This window comes from Marmota marmota, unplaced genomic scaffold, assembly GCF_001458135.2.
Source record: "Marmota marmota marmota unplaced genomic scaffold, marMar, whole genome shotgun sequence".
In the NCBI taxonomy this organism is placed as follows: Eukaryota; Metazoa; Chordata; class Mammalia; order Rodentia; family Sciuridae; genus Marmota; species Marmota marmota.
In genome coordinates this window covers 35,965,553-35,988,006 of record NW_026000240.1, presented here as the reverse complement: position 1 = coordinate 35,988,006, position 22,454 = coordinate 35,965,553, and the positions used below count along the sequence as shown (strand labels likewise).

The 22,454-nt window shown below is 43.2% G+C and overlaps 2 protein-coding genes across 5 annotated transcripts in view; both read right to left on the bottom strand.

Annotated features, from left to right (window-relative positions):
* Prkar2a (protein kinase cAMP-dependent type II regulatory subunit alpha) overlaps nt 1-1,803 on the bottom strand; it is a 76,972-nt gene extending 75,169 nt beyond the window's left edge. Inside the window, exon 1 of the mRNA XM_048794061.1 lies at nt 1,069-1,803. Within this exon, the coding sequence (XP_048650018.1) occupies nt 1,069-1,503 (435 nt within the window). The 5' untranslated portion in view covers nt 1,504-1,803. The remainder of the gene's footprint in view (nt 1-1,068) is intronic.
* A 6,603-nt stretch (nt 1,804-8,406) lies between these two features.
* Nucleotides 8,407-22,454, bottom strand: part of Slc25a20 (solute carrier family 25 member 20) — a 26,238-nt gene continuing 12,190 nt past the window's right edge. For all 4 annotated transcript variants that reach the window (XM_015487244.2, XM_048793913.1, XM_015487246.2 and 1 more), the window contains 7 exons: nt 21,495-21,622; nt 17,957-18,047; nt 11,397-11,514; nt 10,494-10,566; nt 10,038-10,147; nt 9,201-9,325; nt 8,407-8,780 (listed from right to left, as the gene is read on the bottom strand). In XM_015487244.2, the coding sequence (XP_015342730.1) occupies nt 8,718-8,780; nt 9,201-9,325; nt 10,038-10,147; nt 10,494-10,566; nt 11,397-11,514; nt 17,957-18,047; nt 21,495-21,622 (708 nt within the window). In that variant the 3' untranslated portion in view covers nt 8,407-8,717. The remainder of the gene's footprint in view (nt 8,781-9,200; nt 9,326-10,037; nt 10,148-10,493; nt 10,567-11,396; nt 11,515-17,956; nt 18,048-21,494; nt 21,623-22,454) is intronic.

Genomic DNA, 22,454 nt, shown 5'->3' with positions numbered 1-22,454 from the left:
CTTTAAAAAAAAAAAAAAAAAAGTAGGATACTTATATTGTTAAATTGGCAAATCATATGCGAAAGAAATCAAGAAAATGAAACTGCTTCTAGACATTCCTTTGCTTAAACAAGTTGTAAAAAGTGTTGTTTTCTTTCATGCAATAAATAAACAAGATACTGTCTGCTTATCAAATATTATTCAATTGTTTTAAACAAATTAAAAATATATGGAGCTGGGGTTGTGGCTCAATAGTAGAGTGCTCGCCTAGCATGCATGAAGCACTGGGTTCAATCCTCAGCGCCACAAAAAATTAAATAAAGATATTGAGTCCACCTAAAACTAAAAAATAAACAAATAAATATATGTGTGTGTGTGTGTGTTTGTGTGTATCTCCCCCCCAGGGACCATATGTAAAGAAATGCATACTTAAGGCAGGCGCAGTCAGTGGGGGGCATGCCTCCAATCTCAGAGTCTAGTTAGGCTGAAGCAGGAGGATCTAGAGTTGAAATCCAGCCTCAGCAATTTAGCCGAGACCCTGTCTCGAAAAATAAAAAGGGTTGGGGATGCAGCTCAGTGGTTAAGTGTTCCTAGGTTCAACCTCTGGGAAAGGAAGGGAAGGGGGAAGGAGGAAAGGAAGGAAAGAAAGAAATGCATACTCGAGCAAGCTGTGATGAAACGATCTGAAACTTGCTTTAAAATTCTTCAGCGAAGTGGGGAAAAGATATATCTGAAACATTTGTGATATATATTGACATGTTGAATGTGATAGTATAAAAGGTTCATTCATCTTTTTCTACTGTCTATGCTCAAAAAAAGTTTCACAATAACCTCCAAAATGAATTATTTTCAAATGTACTGTCCAGGTTATTAAACAGGCTGGATGTGAATGCTCTGATCTTCGGAACTAAAATAGGTTAAGGGTCTCAAGCAAAGGCGAAAAATTTTTTGGCGGGGGCCGCAGTGGGCTCCACATCTCTCCGGCCCTCTCCGCCACCAAGACTGAAAATCCTCACGCTTCCTTCAAGGCTGAATCTGACTAATCTGTCGGACTCAAGAACCATGCTACTCAATTTGGAAATGACACACGCTGGGCGCAAGCCGGCGGCTCAGGAACCCAACAAACTCCATTAGAGAGCTCCCAGGTCCAGGCCCTGGACAGTCGGATTGGCCCGGGCGCAACACCCGACCCACCGCACCGCTCTGGAGACCTCTGAAGACTGCTTGCAAAGCTCCCTCGGTCCCCACCACGAATCCTGGCCGGGTCCGCCGCATACCTTCCAGTTCCACGTCCTCCTCTGAGTCGCCGTCCGCTTCAGCTACAGCGTCCGGGCAGGGCTCTGGAGCGTGTAAATCTAAAGGAGGGGCGGCGGACGGCAATGAGGCTCGGGCGCGGGCCTCGCGCAGGCGGGTGAAGTAGTCCACCGCGAAGTCGACGAGGTCAGGAGGTTGCTGCCGCAGCACCTCCACTGTGTACCCCTGCAGCAGCTCTGTGAGCCCCGGCGGGATCTGAATGTGGCTCATGCCGGCGGCGGCCTCGGGGACTGGCGAGTACGGGCCGCCGGTGGCCACAGCCTCCGCGCTCCTTCACACCGGCTTCTCTATAGGCGCCCGCGGTCTCCTAACGAGCGGCCCTGGTTTGCCTTCCTCGCGTCGCGCCCCTTTGGCTGGGTCTGTTTCTGAGCCACGCAACCCTACGCTACCGCGGCCAGTCTGGTGCTGCTGCTGCTGTCTCTGGGCCGCCGCCGCCACCGCCGCCGGGGGCACCCACAGCGAGGAGAGTTGGACAGGAGGGGCAGGCGCCCGAGTTGTGACGCACGCGGCCGCAGGCGTGCGCGTCCTCGCCAAGCTCTGGTCCTCGGTGCGCGTGTGCCGCACTGGGCGGCACACCCTCTGGCGATCTGTTCTAACGTTCTCAAAGTGCTTGACCTGCTGCTCCCAGCGGGGAACAGGGGAAATTAAGTAATAAGTGGTCTACCTACGAAGCAGGCTGGTTAGTGCCTCTCATTTGGTCAGAAAGACTCTTCATTTATTCTTTCAAAATATGCTAAGAGCCTCTTAAAGGACAAAAGGGGTACAGATACAAAAACACATGCCCACCCAACTGTTGCCTCTGGTAGAGAGCAAGAGGGCCCGCTTTAGGGCGTAAAGTCACGCTGACCCCAAGAAATGAGCAGGACCCGCCTAAAGGAAGATATGGAGAAAAACCATTTTAGCAAAGAGCACAGCAAGAGCAAAGAAAGATTTAGTCAAATCAAGGTAACTCTGGCTGACAGGTGGAATGACTAGAGGCCCCTTGGGAGTCTGGCATGAGGTCTGTGACTTGTCAAAATGGAAAGGGCTTGTAGGAAGTAGAAGTTTCAGTGAGAAAATAATTTGAGAGCCACCAGCAGAGAAATAACATTGAAAGAGGTCACTCAGCCAGCTATACACAGTGAGAAAAGAATAATGCCCAGAGCAGAAACAACTTTTTCTCCCTGTTCTTCCTTTTGAGCACTCCCCCTAAGGTCACAGGTCTAGAACCCCTGTGAACCCCTTCTCTCTCCACATTCCACCCTGGACCCTGGGCCAGCACTGCTTGATAAAATTGAGTAGACCATAAAGTATTGTTATCCTTTGCACAGGTGAACAAAAGAAGCCAGGCTACTACCCAACTTACTTCCCTCCTCCCACCAGATTGGAATGGAATAAAAGGTAGAAACCTTCCTGGGATGTCCATGCTAGAGGCTAGCTATTGACCAAAGACCAATAAGCATAGAACAGTCCTTCCTCTCCCTTTTCCTGCCAGGCCCAGCCAGTGATTAGCTGTAGGCTTGGGAAATGAAGGGCATTTGGGATGGTTAAGCACCACCTAGTAATTACACAGTATTAATTAAAATCCTCACTAGCACCTCCCATATAGCTTGGCACACATCCAGGAACTCAGTGCTGCTGGGAACTGTGCTGCTGGTAGCAGGAACATCTCATCTGCTCTGGTGGAGAAACCAGTCCAGGGTTTAGGCTACATAAGCCTGTGATGACAAACAGGAGTATCTCCTAGAACAAGCTTCTTGATTGCAGGGAGGAATATTTGACCATCAACTTTGTGAAAAGAAGATCAATGTCCAATTTTTTGCCTGCTGGGTCCTTATTGCACACTCCTAGCGAGGGTTTACTAACTGAATGAATGAAAATTTCAACATAGCAAGCAGAGCCAAGGAAACTGCTTTCCTTACCTCAGTCTCAGAACTAGAATCCTTTTCTTCAAACTCTGCTGATCTTATGATATGAAGACATCAGTATGGACAGGCATTGAGGGTGTTAAGGGTATCTTGACTCTTCTAAGTTTCCTAGAGATTAGCCCTTGACAGGGATACCCAGAAATCCTGGTGTGACTCTCACTACACCACCACACCAGAGGATCTGTCCCTCTTTATGCAATCCTACAGCCATTTTTTGAAAAGGCAAATTTATAATTCCACTCCAAAGTTTGGCCATACTGTCAGGTTTTATATATTTTAAAAGGGGGCAGGGAACTGTACAATTAGGACTCTTACCTCAATAATAAAATAGAGGAGAGAAAAGCTATTCCAAAGACTGGGGTTGTAGCTCAGTGGTAGAGCACTTGCCTAGCATATGTGAGGCACTGGATTCAATCCTAACACATAAAAAATAAATAAATAAAGGTATTTTGTCCATCTTCAGCTAAAAATATTTTTTTTAAAAAAAGGAGGTCTGTTAACAGCTAGATATGAGCAAGTTCTCCCAGTCCAAGTAACCTCCACTGGCCTCTGCCAGAAGCAGTTCTGCCCAACTTGTTCTTATATGTCCCACAGCTCCACCAGTCAGCCAAGCCAGCAAACAGCATTCAAAAGACATCCTAGCTGGTCACAGTGACACACACCTGTACACCGTTATTTGGGAAACTGAGGTAGGAAGATCACAACTTTGGCATCAATCTGGACAACATAGTAAGACCCCCATGTAAATAAAAAGAAAAAAAAGTGGACTGGGATATAGCTCACTAGTAGAGTGTGAGCTTTAGCACAAACCCCTGCATTCAATCCCCAAACACACACATTAAAAAAGCATCTTAAAAGGAATGAGGACCACAGAAATTGGAACTCCTATACCTGCTGCTCACCTGTCTCCACAGACCAGACTCGAGTCAAGATGAACAGCCAGTCTCCATGTCCAACTTGACTCCTTCCCTCAGCCCTTGACCCCAGAGCAGGAGTCTATCCCTACCCCTTCTGGCCAATCCTTCATTAACAAGTGGAGCCCCAAAGACATTCATGACTACCCATTTGAGCTTGCCAAAGATGGCCCTATAACAGGAAAGAATATCAGGAGCCTGATCCCTGCATCTTCCACCTTTATCCTGAATCCATCCTGCTTGCATTCAAGTTTATCCAGCTGCACCACTGGAGGTTACCATGGTAACCAAAACCATAGGTTGCCAGTAACTAGAAAACAGCAAGTGACAGTGGGTAGAAAAGGCCAAGAGCAGAGACCCTCAGAAGCAAAAGAAATAGGAGGAGACTCCAGAACCCTGAGTGATATATTCTATTCACAACCCAGCAGGCAGTCGACATCTTGCATAGACTGCCATACCACCAACCCCAGGTACAGACTTGGACACTATGGGGCAAATTATCAGAGATGTTTACAATTTTACAATTAAGGATGCATAATAGCACAGGTGGGACATACAGTGGGCCTTGATAAAAATGACAACTTCTATTTCCAGTGGAACAGTGAATTTCATGATTGTTGTGGGTTTTTTCCTCCTTTGCAGTGTTGGGGATTTGAACCCAGGGCCCCATGCATGCTCGACAAGACTCTACCACTGAGCCACATCCCCAGACTCTTCATGAACTTTTAAAAAAAAAATTTTTTAGTTGTACGTGGACACACATTCTTTATTTCATTTGTATGTGGTGCTGAGGATCAAACCCAGTGCCTCATGTGTGCTAGGTGAGCACACTACCACTGAGCCACAACCCCAGCCCCCCTTCATGAACTTTTTTAAAACAGTTTTTTAGTTGTAGATGGACACACAATATTTTTATTTGTTTTATGTGGTGCTGAGGATCGAATCTAGTGCTAAAGCTCACACTCTACTAGTGAGCTACATCCCAGTCCACTTTTTTTTTCTTTTTCTTTATGTGGGGGAGGGTCTTACTATGTTGTCCAGATTGATGTCAAAGTTGCAATCTTCCTACTTCAGTTTCCCAAATATCGGTGTAGAGGGGTGTGTGTCACTGTGACCAGCTANGCTAGAGATGGTGAGCATTTTTTCATGTACTTGTTGATTGATTGTATGTCCTCCTCTGAGAATGTCTTTTGAATGCTGTTTGCTGGCTTGGCTGACTGGCGGAGCTGTGGGACATATAAGAACAAGCCCAGTAAAGCGAGGCAAGCGCTTTACCACTGAACTACAGCCCGAGTCCTCTTCATGAACTCTTAAAAGGTTTATTACTAAAAAGCTGTCTCCCTCCCCCATATCTACTGTACTTCTCTCCAAGAAGAAGAGAAGCCCAAACTCCTCCAAAGCTCTACTCTTGGCCCAGACCCCAGGCTTGCATACCTTATGCCCTCTGCCTACTGGGGGAACTCAGCTGCAGCAGGAACAACTCCCAAGTACCTGACCAAGGGTCCACTTCTCTAAGCCACTCCAGTCTCCCACCTGTTTCCTCAAACCTGCTGGTTATCTGACCACCTCTGCAAGGCAGCCCCTTGCTGATCCAGTCCTCACAGTTTACTAGTACCTATCGATACCAGTATCTGTTTCACCTTAGAAATGTTAATGAGCTGGGCATGGTGGCACAAGACTCAGCTGAGGTAGGAAGACTGCAAGTTCAAGGCCAGACTCAGCAACTTAGCAAGCCCCTAAGTGACTTAGTGAGAACCTGCCTCAAAAAATAAAAAGGGCCGGGATTTAGCTCAGTAGTTAAAACACCCTGGGTTCAATTCCCAGTACCAAAAAAAAAAAAAAAACTTCATGAGCCTATATTTGGCCGAGGGAATTGGGGAAGTGGGCTGTTTTTTCTATCCTCACTCAAGATGCCCTTTACTCTCCATAATGCCTCCCCCTTGAGGCCACTGCCTTTGGTCTGATCTATTTTAACAAACATCCATGTTATAGGGAGAAGTTAATTCCCAGGCCACCTGTTTCTGTACCTGTGAGTCAACCCCTTCCCCAGGACACTGTGTCCCATGAAAGTGTCAGTCTCTATGGTAAAACCGCAGTCTTTTTCTGAGACACCTCAGGGCAAGGAAAGAAGCTGGAAAGCAAGGGGAAATCTAGACAGAGAATCATACCTGTATACTTACCACAACAGATAAAGCAGAAAACAGAGCCCTCAGGGAACACTTAGCCTTAGGGCCTTCTCAGTGCCTATCAGGACTCTGTGTGCCACCCTTGACCTGATTCACAGGATAGGTACCCGGGCTTTGACCCAGCAATACAGACAGGCCTCCTGGAGCCTGGGTCAAATAGCTCCAAGACAGCTTCCGATAGCATCACAAGTCTTTCTTCAGCATACCCAGACACCCTGTCTCCATTCTATTATCAGCTTGTCAATAACTTTTACAAATCACTTTTTCCAGTCTGAGCTTTGGCTTCCACATCTGAAAGTGAGGGTGAAGGTAAAAATCTCTACTCATTAAACTTTGAGTTACATGGTGAAAAAAAAATAATATGGGAGCTAAGCATGGTGGTGCACACCTGTAATTCCAGCAACTTGGGAGGCTGAGGCAGGAGGATTGCAAGATTAAGGCCAGCTTTGGCAATTTAGCAAGACCTTAAGCAACTTTGGGAGACCCTGTATCAAAATTTTAAAAAAAGGGCTGGGGATGTGGCTCAGTGTTAAGCACCCCGAGTTCAAGCCCTGGAACCCCAAAAAAAATTTTTAAAGGACTGGGGATGATGTAACTCAATGGTAAAGCACTCTTGGGTTCAATTCCCAGCACTATGATACAGAAATCACGGGAAAGGACCCCAATTCCCTAACCTGCCTCCACCCTTCATACCCCTGCCAGGAGAGAAGAGATATATCAGGAACAGGTGGCATTTCAAAGTGCATCATAAAAGGAAGCCCCAGTCAGGAGAAAGTCACTCACCATCTGCTCTGCTCCCTTCACAAATATGTCACCAAGGACTTCCCTGTTTGATTTAACAACTATTGAACACTAAAAGGAGTACAAAAATCTGCCACCACTAAGAAACCAGCTGGGCAGGGTGGCACATGCCTGTAATCCAAGCTGCTCAGGAGACTGAGGCAGGACTACTGTGAGTTCAAAGCCAGCCTCAGCAATTCAGTGAGGCCCTAAACAACTCAGCAAGACCCTGTCTCTAAATAAAATACAAAAAAGGGCTGGAGATGTGAATCAGTAGTAAAGTGCCCCTGGATTCAAAGGACTAAAAAATAAAATAAGGAGAGCTTCAGGAGACAGTATGAGATATTAAAGATACAATATATGAGGGGGCAGGCTTAACACTGAATTAACCTTCCCAGGCAGAGGACTTGCAATTTTCATCTTTAAAAAACTATATTTTCTATTTGATCTTAATTCCTATCTGGTCATATAGAAAATATCTTCCCAGGAATAAAGCCTCCTTCCTTGAAGTTACTGATCAAGTCACCCTGTTCTCTCCACCCTTCCTTGAATACCTAGGGCAATCAGAGAATCTGGGCAACTTCCTCCTTCACCTGCTAGAGGCCTTGCCTAAGGCTCCCAGGGAATGATACTAGATTCCTAATGACTTCCATCATGGACACAGATTGCCAGCTGAAATATCACAGAATTGCAAGAAAAAATATCACACAGTGCAAAAATTAGAAACAATATTTATTGTTTCCTATAAAATTGGGTACTTTCATGAGAAAAAAGTTGAAAAAAGAGCCTTCATATATCTTGGGCTTTCACACTTATCCCAGTATGTTGGTACTGTCCTCACTGGGTAGGAGGGAAAATTCTTCACCTCCTCTGGGAAATTAGGCTACTCTAGCTTTATTTTTGTGTATTTTTCTTGCGTTAAACAAAAAGTCCAATGGTTAACAGGTTATCTGTTCCTAGGTATATCCACCCAGTCCACTTTTATAGACTGATATGGTCTTTTTTTTTTTTTTTTTTAATATTTATTTATTTTTTAGTTCTTGGCGGACACAACATCTTTGTATGTGGTGCTGAGGATCGAACCTGGGCCGCACGCATGCCAGGCGAGCGCGCTACCGCTTGAGCCACATCTCCAGCCCCTGATATGGTCTTTAAATAAGTCCACATCTTTATGCGCATCCCAGGATTAGATGGCACCCTGGACATCAGTTGGGTTTTCCTGGCTAGGGATTGAAGATCAATCAACTGATTAGCTAGCTGAAAATCCACATATTTTGTGCTGCCAATGAGAGGCTGAGATTACCTCTTTATCAAGGAACATTTTGGGTATGGTAGGGCTAGCAGTCAACACAATGTAGCACTCTGGCCACAGTGGTATCTGTTCTAGAAGCTACTTATTTCATCTCCATATTCTCTTGAGATCCCCTAAATTGACAAGAGTGAATTCAAGTTTCAAAATGGCACTCAAGTTATACAGGGTAGAGGACGTCATTAAGGCAATAGTTTCACCAACTCCATGCACAGAGGTCTGATCCCACCATTCCCCTCCCATCACCCTTCAGGACTGCCTAGTCCTGCCCTCTGCTTCTCCTCAACAACACTTTGCAGCATCGAGAAGTCTTGAACAGTCTTCAGCCTCACAAGTTGGGGGCCACCCAATTAAGGAACTTCATGGCAACTTCAAAGCCAAGGAAACAAGCCTAAGAAGGGGGTTGAGAGAAAGAAAAAAGCCAACAAGAGTATGACTATTCAGAGATACCACCCATAGCACCATGCTTGGCTGGCCCTGTTAAGACCAGAACCCCTCCCTAACCCCACTTCCATCCCAAATCAAGGAAGCAAGCTATACTTTCATTCCTAAAAGGAGAAGAAAACAGGTCCTACAATTGCCCACTTCTGATGGCCAGATCAGGATATAAAATCCCCTTACCCCAGAGAACCTTAAAGGCAGATCCTTCTGACAGCTTTAGGAAAATGGGCAAATAAAGGAGACTGTGGCTAAAGATGGACTAGGGGGAAAACTGAGTCTCTAATGCAATCCCAGGAGCAAGCAAAAGCCAGCCCATGTGTACCCTGCTCTGATTCCAGAAGGAAAATTACAACCCCTGACAGCTACTCACTGCATTGGCTGGGAAGGCTCGGATCATCACTGCATTGAACCCTTTATACAAGGATGTGATTCCTTCATCCCGGATCAGCTCTCTCAGTACATCTCTGAAACCATTAGGATATTTTCCTGGAGGTGCTGTGGGGTAAAACCCAATTTTTAAGGCTTCAGGAAGCTTCCTGACCTTACTCTGGCAACCCTCATGGGAACAATCTAAGAGTTAAGTCTTCCTGTAAAGTCAGGGCCAGAATCAAGAGGGGTGAAGAATGAAAAAGGAATAGGGGTAAACTCAGTGGGTTCTAGTCATGCTAGGGACTAGCCTAGCATGAATAGAGGGAGAGAGATGGGGGAGGGGCAAGGGGAGGAAAGGAGAGGAGGAGAAGGGGAGAAGAGGAATGGAGGAAGCAAGAGGAAAATTTTAAAAAGTAAAGAGAAAAGCAAGCTTTCTGGTTATGCAGGGGAGGAAGAGTGGATTTGACTTCTTTACTTTTTCCAGTACTGGGCACCCAAGGGGACTCTACCACTGAGCCACATCCCCAGCACCACCCCCACCTTTTAAATTTTGAGACAGTGTCTCACTAAATTACCCAAGCTGTCCTAGATCTTGCAGTCTTGCCTTAACCTCCCAAGTGTAGCTGCCACACCAGGCTTGGATTTGACTTATATCATTTATTTGTTTAGGCTGACAAGAAAATGAATCTAAGGTTCTTGGGACATGAATGACTGTGAGGTAGAAAGTTAGTCAGACAGATGCTGGGTGCTTACATGGAAAGAAAAAGTATCCCAGGGTCTTAAGAGTTTTGCACACCAGGGATAGCCAGTGCTAACTATCCACAACCACCACACTCACCAGTCTGGAAGCGGGACTTGAGCACATCTGGGGGGATTGCTACAGCCCAGTTGAAGATCCCTGCAATGCCCCCAGCCACCAGGATCCGAGGTGCACTGAGTTCACTGACACTGCAGAACAACCACCACAACCCCAGTCAGACAAAGACTGTGAAAGTGTGGTGTTCAGACCATCCCCCCTGTTGCAGACAAGGAAGTTACTGAGAGAGAAAAACTGGCTGAAGAGGAGGTCCAAGGGCAAGACTCTCCATCCACTTCTTAGAGGCAGCCTATTTCAAATACTTGTTCCACTTGGTGAGTCACAAAGTAAGAGGATTAGCTGGACCTCAGCAGACATGACAGGAAAGGGTACATATAGGAAGAACAAAATGTCACTTTTGCTCTTTCAGACTACCCACAGGAGAGGACAACCCATCCATGAATGGAGAAAGTGGCTTCTAATATTTAATGTTCTCACCTCTTTCCCTCTGGAGTCAAAATGTTTTTCAGCCATTCATATGTCATGAAATACATTCCACTGGCTGGAACATCTGTTAATAGCAAAAAAGAGGTGAATTAGTCTATAAAACCTCCATAAACTACTTGTACTTAGAAGAGGCAAGCTTGATGTTGGAACATTCAAGATTTCCTGAGAAGTTCCTCAGCAGCCACATCATATTTGTTAATCACTTTGTAGTTATCAGATGTTGCTCTGGCCCAAGCACTGCTACAAGTGAGTATAAATACACATTTCATCTTTAAAATCCCCTCCAGGGCTGCAGTTGTGGCTCAGTGGTAGTGTGCTTGCCTAGCATATGTGAGCTGTAAACACCACTGATATGTTAAGAAGTTGTATTAAGAAGTTGTAATTGTAACCACAGGTAATAAATCTGGCTTTCCTTTAAGCTGCCATCTCAGGATAAGAGTAGGATTATCTCTGTTTTTTCTAATTCCACCCCAGCAGAACCTGCCTCTCAAAACCAGTCTGGTAATTTGGAGACAGCTGGTGGGTATAGCCATGCACGAGGCCCTGGGTTCTATCGCCAGCACTGAAAACAAACACACATCCCAGGAAATCACCAAGTCACTCTCATCACTCATCCCTTCAGCCAGGATTTTCATCTACCAGCCCATCCTTTTCAACCACCACTGTCATGATTTACACTCCTGAAGACACACAAGAAGAATAGAAGGTCCTTCCAACCTTCTATGTCCATATAAGCTAGGGTGAGACTGCCTAAAACCAAGTCAAACACTGATGGTCTTGGCAGAGCTGTGGCATATGCCAACACTAATATGGCAATCCTCTCAGGACCTTTTGTGGTATACCTTCCTCTGGTGACCTCCCCAGGTGACTTCAGATGAGGGCCTCAAAGGTTACCTCGCATGAGGGTAAGCACAGTCCCTTTGTAGATGCCTCGGATCCCAAACTCCTGGTATATCTTCTTTGCACAGTCCAAGGTACCAGTATATTTGGTTTCCCCTGAAGAAGCCTGAATCTGAGAGGGAGAGAAGGTCATCAGGTCAGAAACAGCAACATCAAAGTCAAACAGATCTAGCTGAGCATGATGGTGCATGCCTATAATCCCAGCTACTCAGGAGGCTGAGGCAGTAGGATAGTAGGTTAGCAAGACCATGTCTCAAAAAAAATAAATATAAAGGGCTGAGCTCAGCATGGTAGCACAAACATGGAATCCCAACAAATCAGGAGGCACGAGGATCACAAGTTCAGGCCAGACTCAGCAATTTAGCAAGGGCCTCAGCAACTTCATGAGATCCTAAGACAGAGTTGGGTAGACCATTTGCTTAGCATGAATGAAGCCCTAAGTTTGATTCCCAGCACCACAAAAAGATAAAAAAAAACATAAGCATGGCCCAGCATGGTGGTGCATGCCTGTAATCCCAGCAGCTCATGAGGCTGAGGCAGGAGGATTGTGAGTTCAAAGCCAGCCTCAGCAATTTAGTGAAGCTCTAAGCAACTTAGCGAGACCCTGTCTCTAAATAAAATATAAAAAGGGCTGGGGATGTGGCCCAGTGAGCATCTCTGGGTTCAATCCCTGGTACAAAAAACAAAAACATAAGCATGTTTATGTTTTTATTACTAATGAGAATGACACAGTGGGGAGTGAAAAACTGATATTGAAGGAAAAAGAAAGAGGAAATATTAAAGCAATGCCTGTGGCTGGACAAGAAGGGATAAGATCCAATACACAGAGAGCCAGGGGTCTAATAAAAGCACAGGTCATCCTTGGTAAAAACGATCAGGACATGTATGGATGTACCATCACACAGACAGGTGGTGGTGATTGATAGAAGGCATCTGATGAAGTCCTCTCCTGATGGTTTCAGATTTCTCAGTTAAGCAGGAGCCAGGTGTTACGGTTTAGATATGAGGTGTCCCCAAAAGCTCATGTGTTAAACAATGCAAGAATTTTTCAGAGGTGAAATGATTGGTTCTGAGAACCTTAACCTAATCATTGGATTAACCCACTGATAGGGATTAATTGGGTAGTAACTACAGGCAGGGAAGGTGTGACTGAAGGAGGTAGAGGTAGGTCACTGGAAGTGTGCCTTCAAGGTTTATATTTTGTCCCTGGTGAATGCAGCTCTCTTTACTTCCTGGTGCCTTTACCTGAACTGCTTTCCTCTGCCACACCCTTCTACCATGTTGTGCCTCACCTTGGGCCCAGAGCAACAGATTCAGCCATCTATGGACTGAGACCACTGAAACCATGAGTCCCCAATAAACTTTTCCTCCTCTATATTATTCTTATCAGGTCTTTTGATCACAGAAGCAAAAAAATCCCAATTAAAATACCAGGTCATACACTAGAGGGTAGGGGTTTAAGAAGAGGGAAGAGACAAAGTAGTAGCTCAGCAGAGTAGGGAAGGGTACAGATAGGTCAATGTCTGATCTAGAAGTAGAAAAGGACTTCAGGCATAAATGAAATGAAAAAAGTCATAAGAGAGGGCTGGGGTTATGGCTCAGTGGTAGAGTGTTCGCCTTGCACCTGTGAGGCCCTGGGTTTGATCCTCAGCACCACATAAAAATAAACAAATAAAATAAAGGTATTGTGTCAAATTACAATAAAAAAAGTCATAAGAGAAAAGATTGATGTTCAAAGCTACTGAACAAAAATATTCCTTAGAACAAAATCAATATCCAGATTTTTGCTTCTGAAAAGATGCTAAATCTAACAAGAAAACTATGGATGCTGATTTTTAAACAAACATAAAAGACTCTGAAAGTTTGGAGAAAAGATATCAGACCAGCTACAAGGGACATTGAGACTTCAGGAATAAAGTGGTGAATTTCCAGAGTTTTCTTTTTGTCTCTTCTAACTCAAGACTTGAAGCTGAAAGGACTGGGAACCCAGAAACTGGCACGAACCAAAAAGAAGATACAACAAAGCTGCAAAGACCTTCTCCATGAAGGGCCAAAAAAGGAACAGTCTAGAGAGAAAATTTTTAGACATTAAGCTCTCTACTCCAGCCAAACACCATAGAAAAACCTTGGCCTCCCCTGCATACATCAGCAAAAAAAACAAGTGGGAAGCCTAGACTTCCACTCTTATGAGGTTGTAAGGAAGCATGCAAGCATGCAACATGCTACTGGGTAGAGTCAGCAAAGACCAAGTAGGGAACTAGGACTTTCATCCCTGATAGCCGGTAACCATCACTCTCCCACCCCATAGTATCAGTAGAGACTTTGGAACTCCCACACCCAGTAGTAAAAAAATGCCCTAGATGTCAACAGAACCCAAGGCAAATGGGAAGCCTAGGCTTCTGCCTCCACCTAACAATAACGAGGCTTCATCCTTCCCATCTCTGCTAGGGTATTGACAGAGAAAGTCAGCTAAAACAGAAAGTTCCTAGAATTTCTACATAATACATAAATATCCAGCTATCAATAGAAAAATTACTTGGAAGACTGAGGCAGGAGGATCACTAGTCTGAGGCCAGCCTGGGCAACTTAGTAGCACTATTTCAAAATAAAAAATGAAAAGGACTGGGTATGTAGCTCTGTGCTAGAACACCCCTGGGTTCAATCACCAGTACTACAAACAAAAATAAAGAAAAGAAAAATCACTTGTCACACTCAAAACCAGAAAATCTTACACTGAACCAAAAAAGAAAAGCAATAGATGCCAACTAAGATATCAAAGCTATTAGAATTGTCTGACAACAATTTTAAGGCAGCCATGATCAAAAGAACCTTTAAAAAGCAATTATGAACATGTTTGAAATGATGAAAAATAGAAAGCCACAACAAAGAAATAGATATGTTTCAGAAGAGGAATAGAAGATTTAAGAAAGAACCAAATGGAACTTTTAAAGCTGAAAAATACAGTGAAATAAAAATTTTGTGAATAGCTCACTCAATGGCAGAGTAGAAAAAAGAGAGCAGAGGAAATTGGTGAATGAGAAGAGAGAACAATGGAAATTAGTCATTCTAAACAACAGAAAAGAAAACAGAATGAAATAAACTGAACAGAACTTCAAGGAACTCTGAAGTTATAATATAAAACCTAACATTTCTATCTTCAGAGTTTCAGAAGAAGAGAAAACAGGATGGGACTAAAAAAAGGGTAGTGTCATGTTCCTCACGACTAAAACACTCAAGTCACTCCAGAGGAACTGGGCTGTACAAAATAACCACATAAGAGACAGAGATACGTTTTTTCTTTGGGGTCCTGTGACAGCTCCTCTGACCTTAAGGGTCTGCAAAAAGAGAGAGTGCAGGCGAATGCTGAACCCTTTTATTGAGGAGAAGCTATTCAAATGAGGCAAGGGGTCAGGTTTCAGGGGGTTGAGTCTAGCTTCCTGATGTCTGCTGTCAGCAGGTTGACTGACATCTAGGAAGGCCACACCCAAAGGCAGAGCAATAAAAGGGGACACACAAAGTGATTCCATGGAAGCTTCTATCCCAAACAGGGCAAAGGAGTAGTATCACAAAGGAAGAGGTGAGCATAGCTAAATCCATGGGGCGACATGCCAATGTCTGAAGACGTGTTCTCAAACTTCCGGGACGAGGGCAGTATCCAGGTCACTATGAGATGTAGTGACGGAGAATGTGAATCATTCAAACTGGCCTCTCACAGGGTAGAACTGAAATAACTGCTGAAAACTTCCCAAATTTGTCAAAACATAAACTTATAAGTTTAAGAAGTTCAATGAATACCAAACAAATAAAACTAAAGAAATCTATGTAAAAAAAAAAAGAAATCTATGTCAAGAAACATCACAACTTAACTTCTGAAAACTGAAGACAAAGAAAAAGCTCTTAAAAGTAGCTGGGGTGCAGTGGATAAAAATCACCTTTCCTGTAGGAAAATAGCAATTTGAATGACAGAAGAAAGGGAGATAAGAAGGAAGTGGCCAAGTGATAGCAGAGGCTTAGAATCTCCACCACTTGGGAGGCTGAGGCAAGAGGATGCAAGAGGATTGTAAAGTGAAGGCCACCTTCAGCAACTTAGTGATACCCTTTCTAAAAATAAAAAAAGAAAGGAATGGGATATAGCTCAGTTGTAAAGCATCCCTGAGTTCACTCCCCAATATTGGATTAAAAAAAATAGCCAGTACACACAGCAATCCAAAATGCATATAAACAACAACAACAACAAAAAAAAGCAATTTAGCGGGACTCTGTCTCAAGAAAATGGCACAGTATTTTTCAAGTGTTAAAAAAAAAAAGGATTGTCGGACTGGGGATGTGGCTCAAGCGGTAGCGTGCTCGCCTGGCATGCACAGGGTGCTGGGTTCGATCCTCAGCACCACATAAAAAACTAAAATAAAGATGGTGTGTCCACCGAAAACTAAATATTAAAAAATTCTCTCTTTCTCTCTCTCTCTTTAAAAAAAAAAATAGAATTGTCGGGGCCGGGGTTGTGGCTCAGAAGTAGAGCGCTTACCTAGCATGCATTAGGCACTGGGTTCGATCCTCAGCACCCCATAAAAATAAAAAATAAAATAAATAAATAAAGGTATTATATCCACTCATAACTAAAAAATAAAATTTTTTAAAAAGAATTGTCAACCCAGAATCCTATATCCAGTGAAATATCCTTCACAAATAAATAGAAAAATCAATCATTCTCAGATGAAAGAAAACTAAGAACATTTGAAATAATGGCAAAAGAAGGGCTAGGGTTGTGGCTCAGCCGTAGATTGCTCGCCTAGCACATGCAAGGCCCTGGGTTTGATCCTCACCACCATATAAAAAATAAAATAAAATAAAGATATTGTGTCCATCCACAACTAAAAAATAAAATATTTTTTTAAAAAGAAAGAAGGAATGGCAAAAGGAAATTCTCTGAACAAAAGTAAACAATTAATGAAGTAAACTTGAAATACCAGGAAGTAAATAATGTGGTAATCAAAATATGAGGCATTATATAATGATAATAAGAGGGACATTATATAATGGTGAAAAGATTAGTCCACTAAGAAGACATAGCAATCCAAAATGCAAGTAAACAACAACAACAAAAGCAATTTAGCAAGACCCTGTCTCAAGACATTTTATTTTTTAATAAAAAGGGCTGGGAAGGGGCTAAGGTTGTGGCTCAGTGGTATAGAGCGCTCACCTAGCACATATGAGGCACTGGGTTCGATCCTTAGCACCACATAAAAATAAATAAATAAAATAAAGGTATTATGTCTATCTACAACTAAAAAAAAAGAAAGAAAAAGAACCTAAAGATAAAACTACTATGCAACCAAGCGATTGTACTCCAAAGCATTTATCTCAAAGAAATAGTTATTTTCTCACAAAAATATCTATATATAAATGTTATACCAATTTTTTTCAAAATGGCCCCAGACTAGAAATAACATAGATGTCCTTCTATGGAAAAATGGCTAAAGTGTGATCCACCTATCCTATAACTACGACTAAGCAATAAAAATGAATGAACTATTCATATACACAGCAATCTGAACAAATATCCAGAAAATTATACTGAGTTGAAAATGTGGTTCTGAAAAGTACATACTTATCATTCCATTTAAACATTCTTGAAATTACAAAATTATAGAATGGAATACACACTAAAGGTACTGGGCTTCTGGGAAGTTTACAGAGACACACAACATCTCAAGCAGGAGCAGCTTCCCTTCTACTTCTGATGAAGCATTACTCACCTTTTAGAGTTCCTAAAATGGCTGCTAATAAAAGTGGGTAGGTCTGGGGTGATGTGTCATGAATATGACATTTTTTTTTTAGTTGTAGATGGACACAATACTTTTATTTATTTATTTTTATGTGGTGCTGAGGATCGAACCCAGTGCCTCACACATGTGAGGCAAGCTCTCTGCTACTGAGCCACAATCCCAGCCCCAGTATGACATTTTTTTAGTTTCATGTAGTGCCCTGGTTCTCAATTCTATTAAAATTGCTTTCATTTTCCTGTAAACACTGAAATTTGTTTTGTTTTTTGGTTTTTTTGTTTGTTTGTTTTTTGGTACCAGGAATTGAATTCAGGGGCACTCAACCACAGAACCACATCCCCAGCCCTATTTTGTATTTTATTTAGAGACAGGGTCTCACTAAGTTGCTTAGTGTCTTGCTGTTTCCGGGGCTGGCTTTGAACTCACAATCCTCCTGCCTTGACCTCCCTGGGGCTGGGATGACAGACATGCACCACTGTACCCGGCTCTAAAATTGTCTTACACACCCACCTAAAGCCTTTTCTTTTTTTTTTAATATTTATTTTTAAATTGTAGTTGGACACAACATATTTATTTTATTTATTTATTTTTATGTGGTGCTAAGGATTGAATCCAGGGCCTCACACATGCGAGGCAAGTGCTCTACCGCTGAGCCACAACCTCAGCCCACTACCTAAAGCCTTTTCAAAGGGTAAAAGGATATAAACACGCACACAAAATTGTACACTAAATGGAGATAGCTAGCTGCCTCCCTACATATCACACCCTTACCTGTAATAAGCACTTGATCCGTTCTCCAGGGGTCATAATTCCTGTAGTGAACACACCAGATAACATCCCAGCTGCAAATAATTGAGGGTAGCTGCATTGAAAATAAAAACCAGAAATGAGCACCTGTGATTAACCACCAAAGACAAAGCAATCCCAGCAAAGAGGATGTTTTGTAAGAAAAAGATAAGAACTTGTACTGGAAAGAAGCACAGCCACAAATAAATCATATTTCACATAAAATCTAAGTTCTACTAGGCCCAGAGGCATATGCCTGTAATCCCAGTGACTCAGGAGGCTGAGACAGGAAGGCCCCAAGTTCAAAGTCAGCTTCCACAACTTAGCAAGACCCTGTTTCAAAATAAAAAATAAAAAGGACTGGAGATGTGACTCAGTGGTTAAGTGCCCCTGGGTTCAATCCCCAGGACCAAAAACAGAGCCAATTTCCAAAGAATATTCTGTTATCAAAAAGATCAGATCAAGGATCTCAGCAGCAAGAACAATGGGAGCCTGGTCACGAGGCCCACTCACACAAAGTGTATAGTCAGAATCCCTCATTTATGGAAAAAACTTTATACTATGACATGGTTTCCACCTCTGGAACTACCATAGTGACTATGGAACAAGTTCCCAGGCCTCTCAGAGCCTGGATTCCCCATTTATAAAATGCTGGGCTATTGGCAGGAAAAGGCTTTAACCCAAAATCTGGACCTCAGGAGACCCCTGTTCCCCTCCAATCTTATTTCCCCTAGACCACCAAGGGCCTGAGAATGCTCTAAGCCAAGACTCAAGCAGGACCACTTCAAAGCCAAGAAGAATGAATGTCTGTGGCCACCTCTACAGGCTGAGCGGTGGGCAGGCCAGTTACAACGAATGTATGGTAAGAGGCCAATTAAGACTAAGTTAGGGATGGTACTAAATTAGGATAATGGCTCCTGTAGCACCTGTGTGAGGAATGGTTCCCTGGGGGCCAGAGGTATGGGTTCTCACTCTGGCTCCCACAAAATCACCACATTGAGTATGAGGAGGACCTGAAGCTCCAACTGTCTATCACTATAGCTGTCTATGCCACTTCTAGCACCTTCTTTTCTCTTTGGGAATAGCAATACCACCGTGGTCTAGAGACAAAGGGGCACAAAACCACATTCAGCATTTCAATAGTCTCCACAACTTAACAAATGTTGCTGAAAAACTTCACATAGGCCTGAGCCCCAAGATCCTGCTGACCCCAAGAGTCTCATAACTGAGCCTTCAGGCCAGTCCCACCCAAAGAAACCCAAGGCCGAGGGAACAAATGCCAAATGGCAGTTGGGAGAGATCTACTATAGATTCTTCCCTTTATGTACAGGTCCAGCTTAGCTTCCACAGCCCTGTTTTTCCAAGTACTCATTCCAGGCAGGACTCACATGTCTACCTCAGACATACTAGGCAAGCATATAGGCTGACTATTGAACAGACAAGAGACTTGCTTTCATTCATAGCCAGTTCCAAAGTTGTACTTTAGCCAGGCACAGTGGCATTTTCCTGAAATCCCAATGACTTGGCAGGCTGAGGCAGGAGAATAATAAGCTCAAAGCCAGCCTTCGCAACTTAGGGAGCCCCTAAACAACTTAGCGAAACCCTATCTCAAAATAAAAAAATAAAAAGGACTGGAGGCATTGCTCAGTGGTTAAATGCCCCTGGGTTCAATCCATGAAACTAAACAAAACAAAAAATTCCGGTTTACACTGTTGTCCTTAGAGGAGTCCTCTCAGCAACTAAATTTCCTCTTTAAGACCAACGTGCTCCATTCTTTTCAGAATGTCCAACCCTAGGCTGGACACACCTTATATCCTGGGACAGAGGACTTGACTTTGCCCTGGATGGGATCTCTTTATGTGCACAGGACACCTTGTGGACACTATGATCACCTGGCCTATTCGGTCATTCACTCCCTACTCCCATCCCAGGGAGGGAACTATGAGTACTGGGCCTTTCTGAGCTTCTACCCCAAGGCTCTGGTAACACTCCTTTCTGCATCATCCCCAAATACCACTGGAAAAAAGGTGAATACAGCAGGGCTGACAGGATTATGCAGGTGATGTCTTGAGTGTCTTCGGGTTTGTTCAGGCACAGGTTATTTCTCTGACAGCTGATGTACAGGAATACAGCCCATAGGCATGGTCCTGGTACAGCTTGTGAATAGGTACATATGCTAGAAGACCAGGTGTTCAGATTGAACATGTGTCCATGAAACACTTGGACTACCAATAGTCAAACAGCTTCAAAATAACCCCTCACATTTGGTAGCCATTGTGGTTATTTATAGAAGCATGGCACATTCCGAGGATCACATGAACACCAGAAATAGTTTCCTGTTACAAGAACCACTATCTATATACTAGACAGTCACTCAGCCCACCATGACCTGAAATGGTGACAGAATCAACCACATGGCACATAGGGATTCCTCCCTTGAGCTCATAGATGCCAAGTCTATCCAGCCTCAGTGGTTCCTGTACTGGCTGCAGTCCTCCCAGAGGTTGTCACCCGCATGCCTCAGATTACGTGGACATTATCAACCCAAGTTTCCACTCAGAATTCCCTTGCATCTTGAGACACCCATCTGTTTTCATTAGAAGATATTAAATTTTTGAGCTATTATTCTGATTCTGCTGCCTCTTTATGACTCAATTCAACTTCATAAAGTTTGTTTTTGTTTTTTTGTAGTACTGGGTATTAAACCTAGGGCCTCATACATGCTGGACAAGCACTCTATCGCTGAATAACATCCCCAGCCCTTTTCAATTTTATTTAACAAGTCAAGGCCTTACTAAGTTGCTCCAGTAAACCTTGAGCTTGTGATGCTATTGCCTCAGTCTCTGATTCATTGGGATTACAGGCATGCAGAACCACTCTGGTTTAGTGGATTTTCTTTGAATATACTTTACACTAGGCCTGCTGGGCATACCTATAAACCCAGCAATTCAGGAAGCTGAAGGACGAAGATTATAATTATGAGGCCAGCCTAAGCAACTTAGCAAGATACTATTTCAAAATAATAAAATAAAAATGGCTAAGGATATAGCTCAGTGGTAGAGAATCCTCGGGTTCAATTCCTAGTACTATTAAAAAATACACTTAACTTATTTCACTTTCATAAGAAATTATTTGTAATCACAATCATATTATAATTGCATTATAAAAATGAAATAAAACAAAAGTTCTTCAACCAAGTGACAGAAAGCAAGGCTTGCTGCTGTAGTTACAACCATACCAGGTTCTTCTCACAGCATTTTACACATATTTTAGCATTCAGACCTCCCAATTGCATGTATAGTTGTTTTCACTAAGATCCCCAGTAATCCATATTACCTCATATAAGACATGACAATCTGGTAGGGAAGGGATTTTTTCTTCCTTTTCCCTTTAGGAACTCTTAGGAGTCAGTCCTGAGAGACCATTAGACAGCCACTGCCCATTCGTCAAGAAACTTTCCTTTACCTCATGTCAAACCACCAAGCAGAATAGCATCAAGTGTACTAGGCCTGTGAGTACTCACCTGAGTACATCCTCTGGTGACTTCTGTTGTAGTTTCTTCCCCAAACCAAACCCAAAGAAGCATACAGCAAACATAGGGGTGACCCCGATGATAGGGGCAGCCATGCCCCGGTATAGCCCCGTGATGCCCTGTAAGGAATCACAGAAGCAGAAATTGTTTACAGATACCTCTACTTTTTATATCACTAAAACAGGAAAGCTGTGACCTCTAACCTGTGGCTTCCTTATCTTCTATAAAGAAGAACTTTTAAAAGGAAGAAAATACACACATGTATCAGAAATAATTCTTCTTTACACTGCAGAAGCCAGAAATAGTTTCCATTCTAGAAGGCAATCTGGCAATTAGTAACATAGCATACCCTTTTACCCAGAAATTCTCCCTCTAGAATTTGCTTTAAAGAAGTACTACAGACACATGCCTGTAATCCCAGTGACTCTCAGGAGGCTGAGGCAGAATGATTAAAAATTCAGGCCAGTCTTGGCAATTTAGCAAGACCCTATGTCAAAATTGAAAATAAAATGGCTGAGGATGTGTCTCAATGGTACAGTATCTCTGAGTTCAATCCCCAAAACTGCAAAACAAGAAACAAAGAAAAAAACTCAGATGTGAAAAGAATGACATCAATTGGGTGCAGTGGCCCATGCCTGTAATCCCAGCGGCTCAGGAGGCAGAGGCAGGAGGATCCTGAGTTCAAAGCCAGCTTCAGCAACAGTGAGGCACTAAGCAACTCAGTGAGACCCTGTCTCTAAATAAAACACAAAAAAGGGCTTGGAATATGGCTCAGTGGTTGATGGCCTCTGAGTTCAATCCCTAGTACCAAAAAAAAAAAGGAAAGAAAGAAAGAAATTTTTGGAAAAAACTTAACAGCTGCCAAATAAGAATACCATAAATGAACTATCACGCAGCCATAAAATCACATTGTGATATGAAAGGCTTTTATTAAGCGGGGGGGGGGGGGGG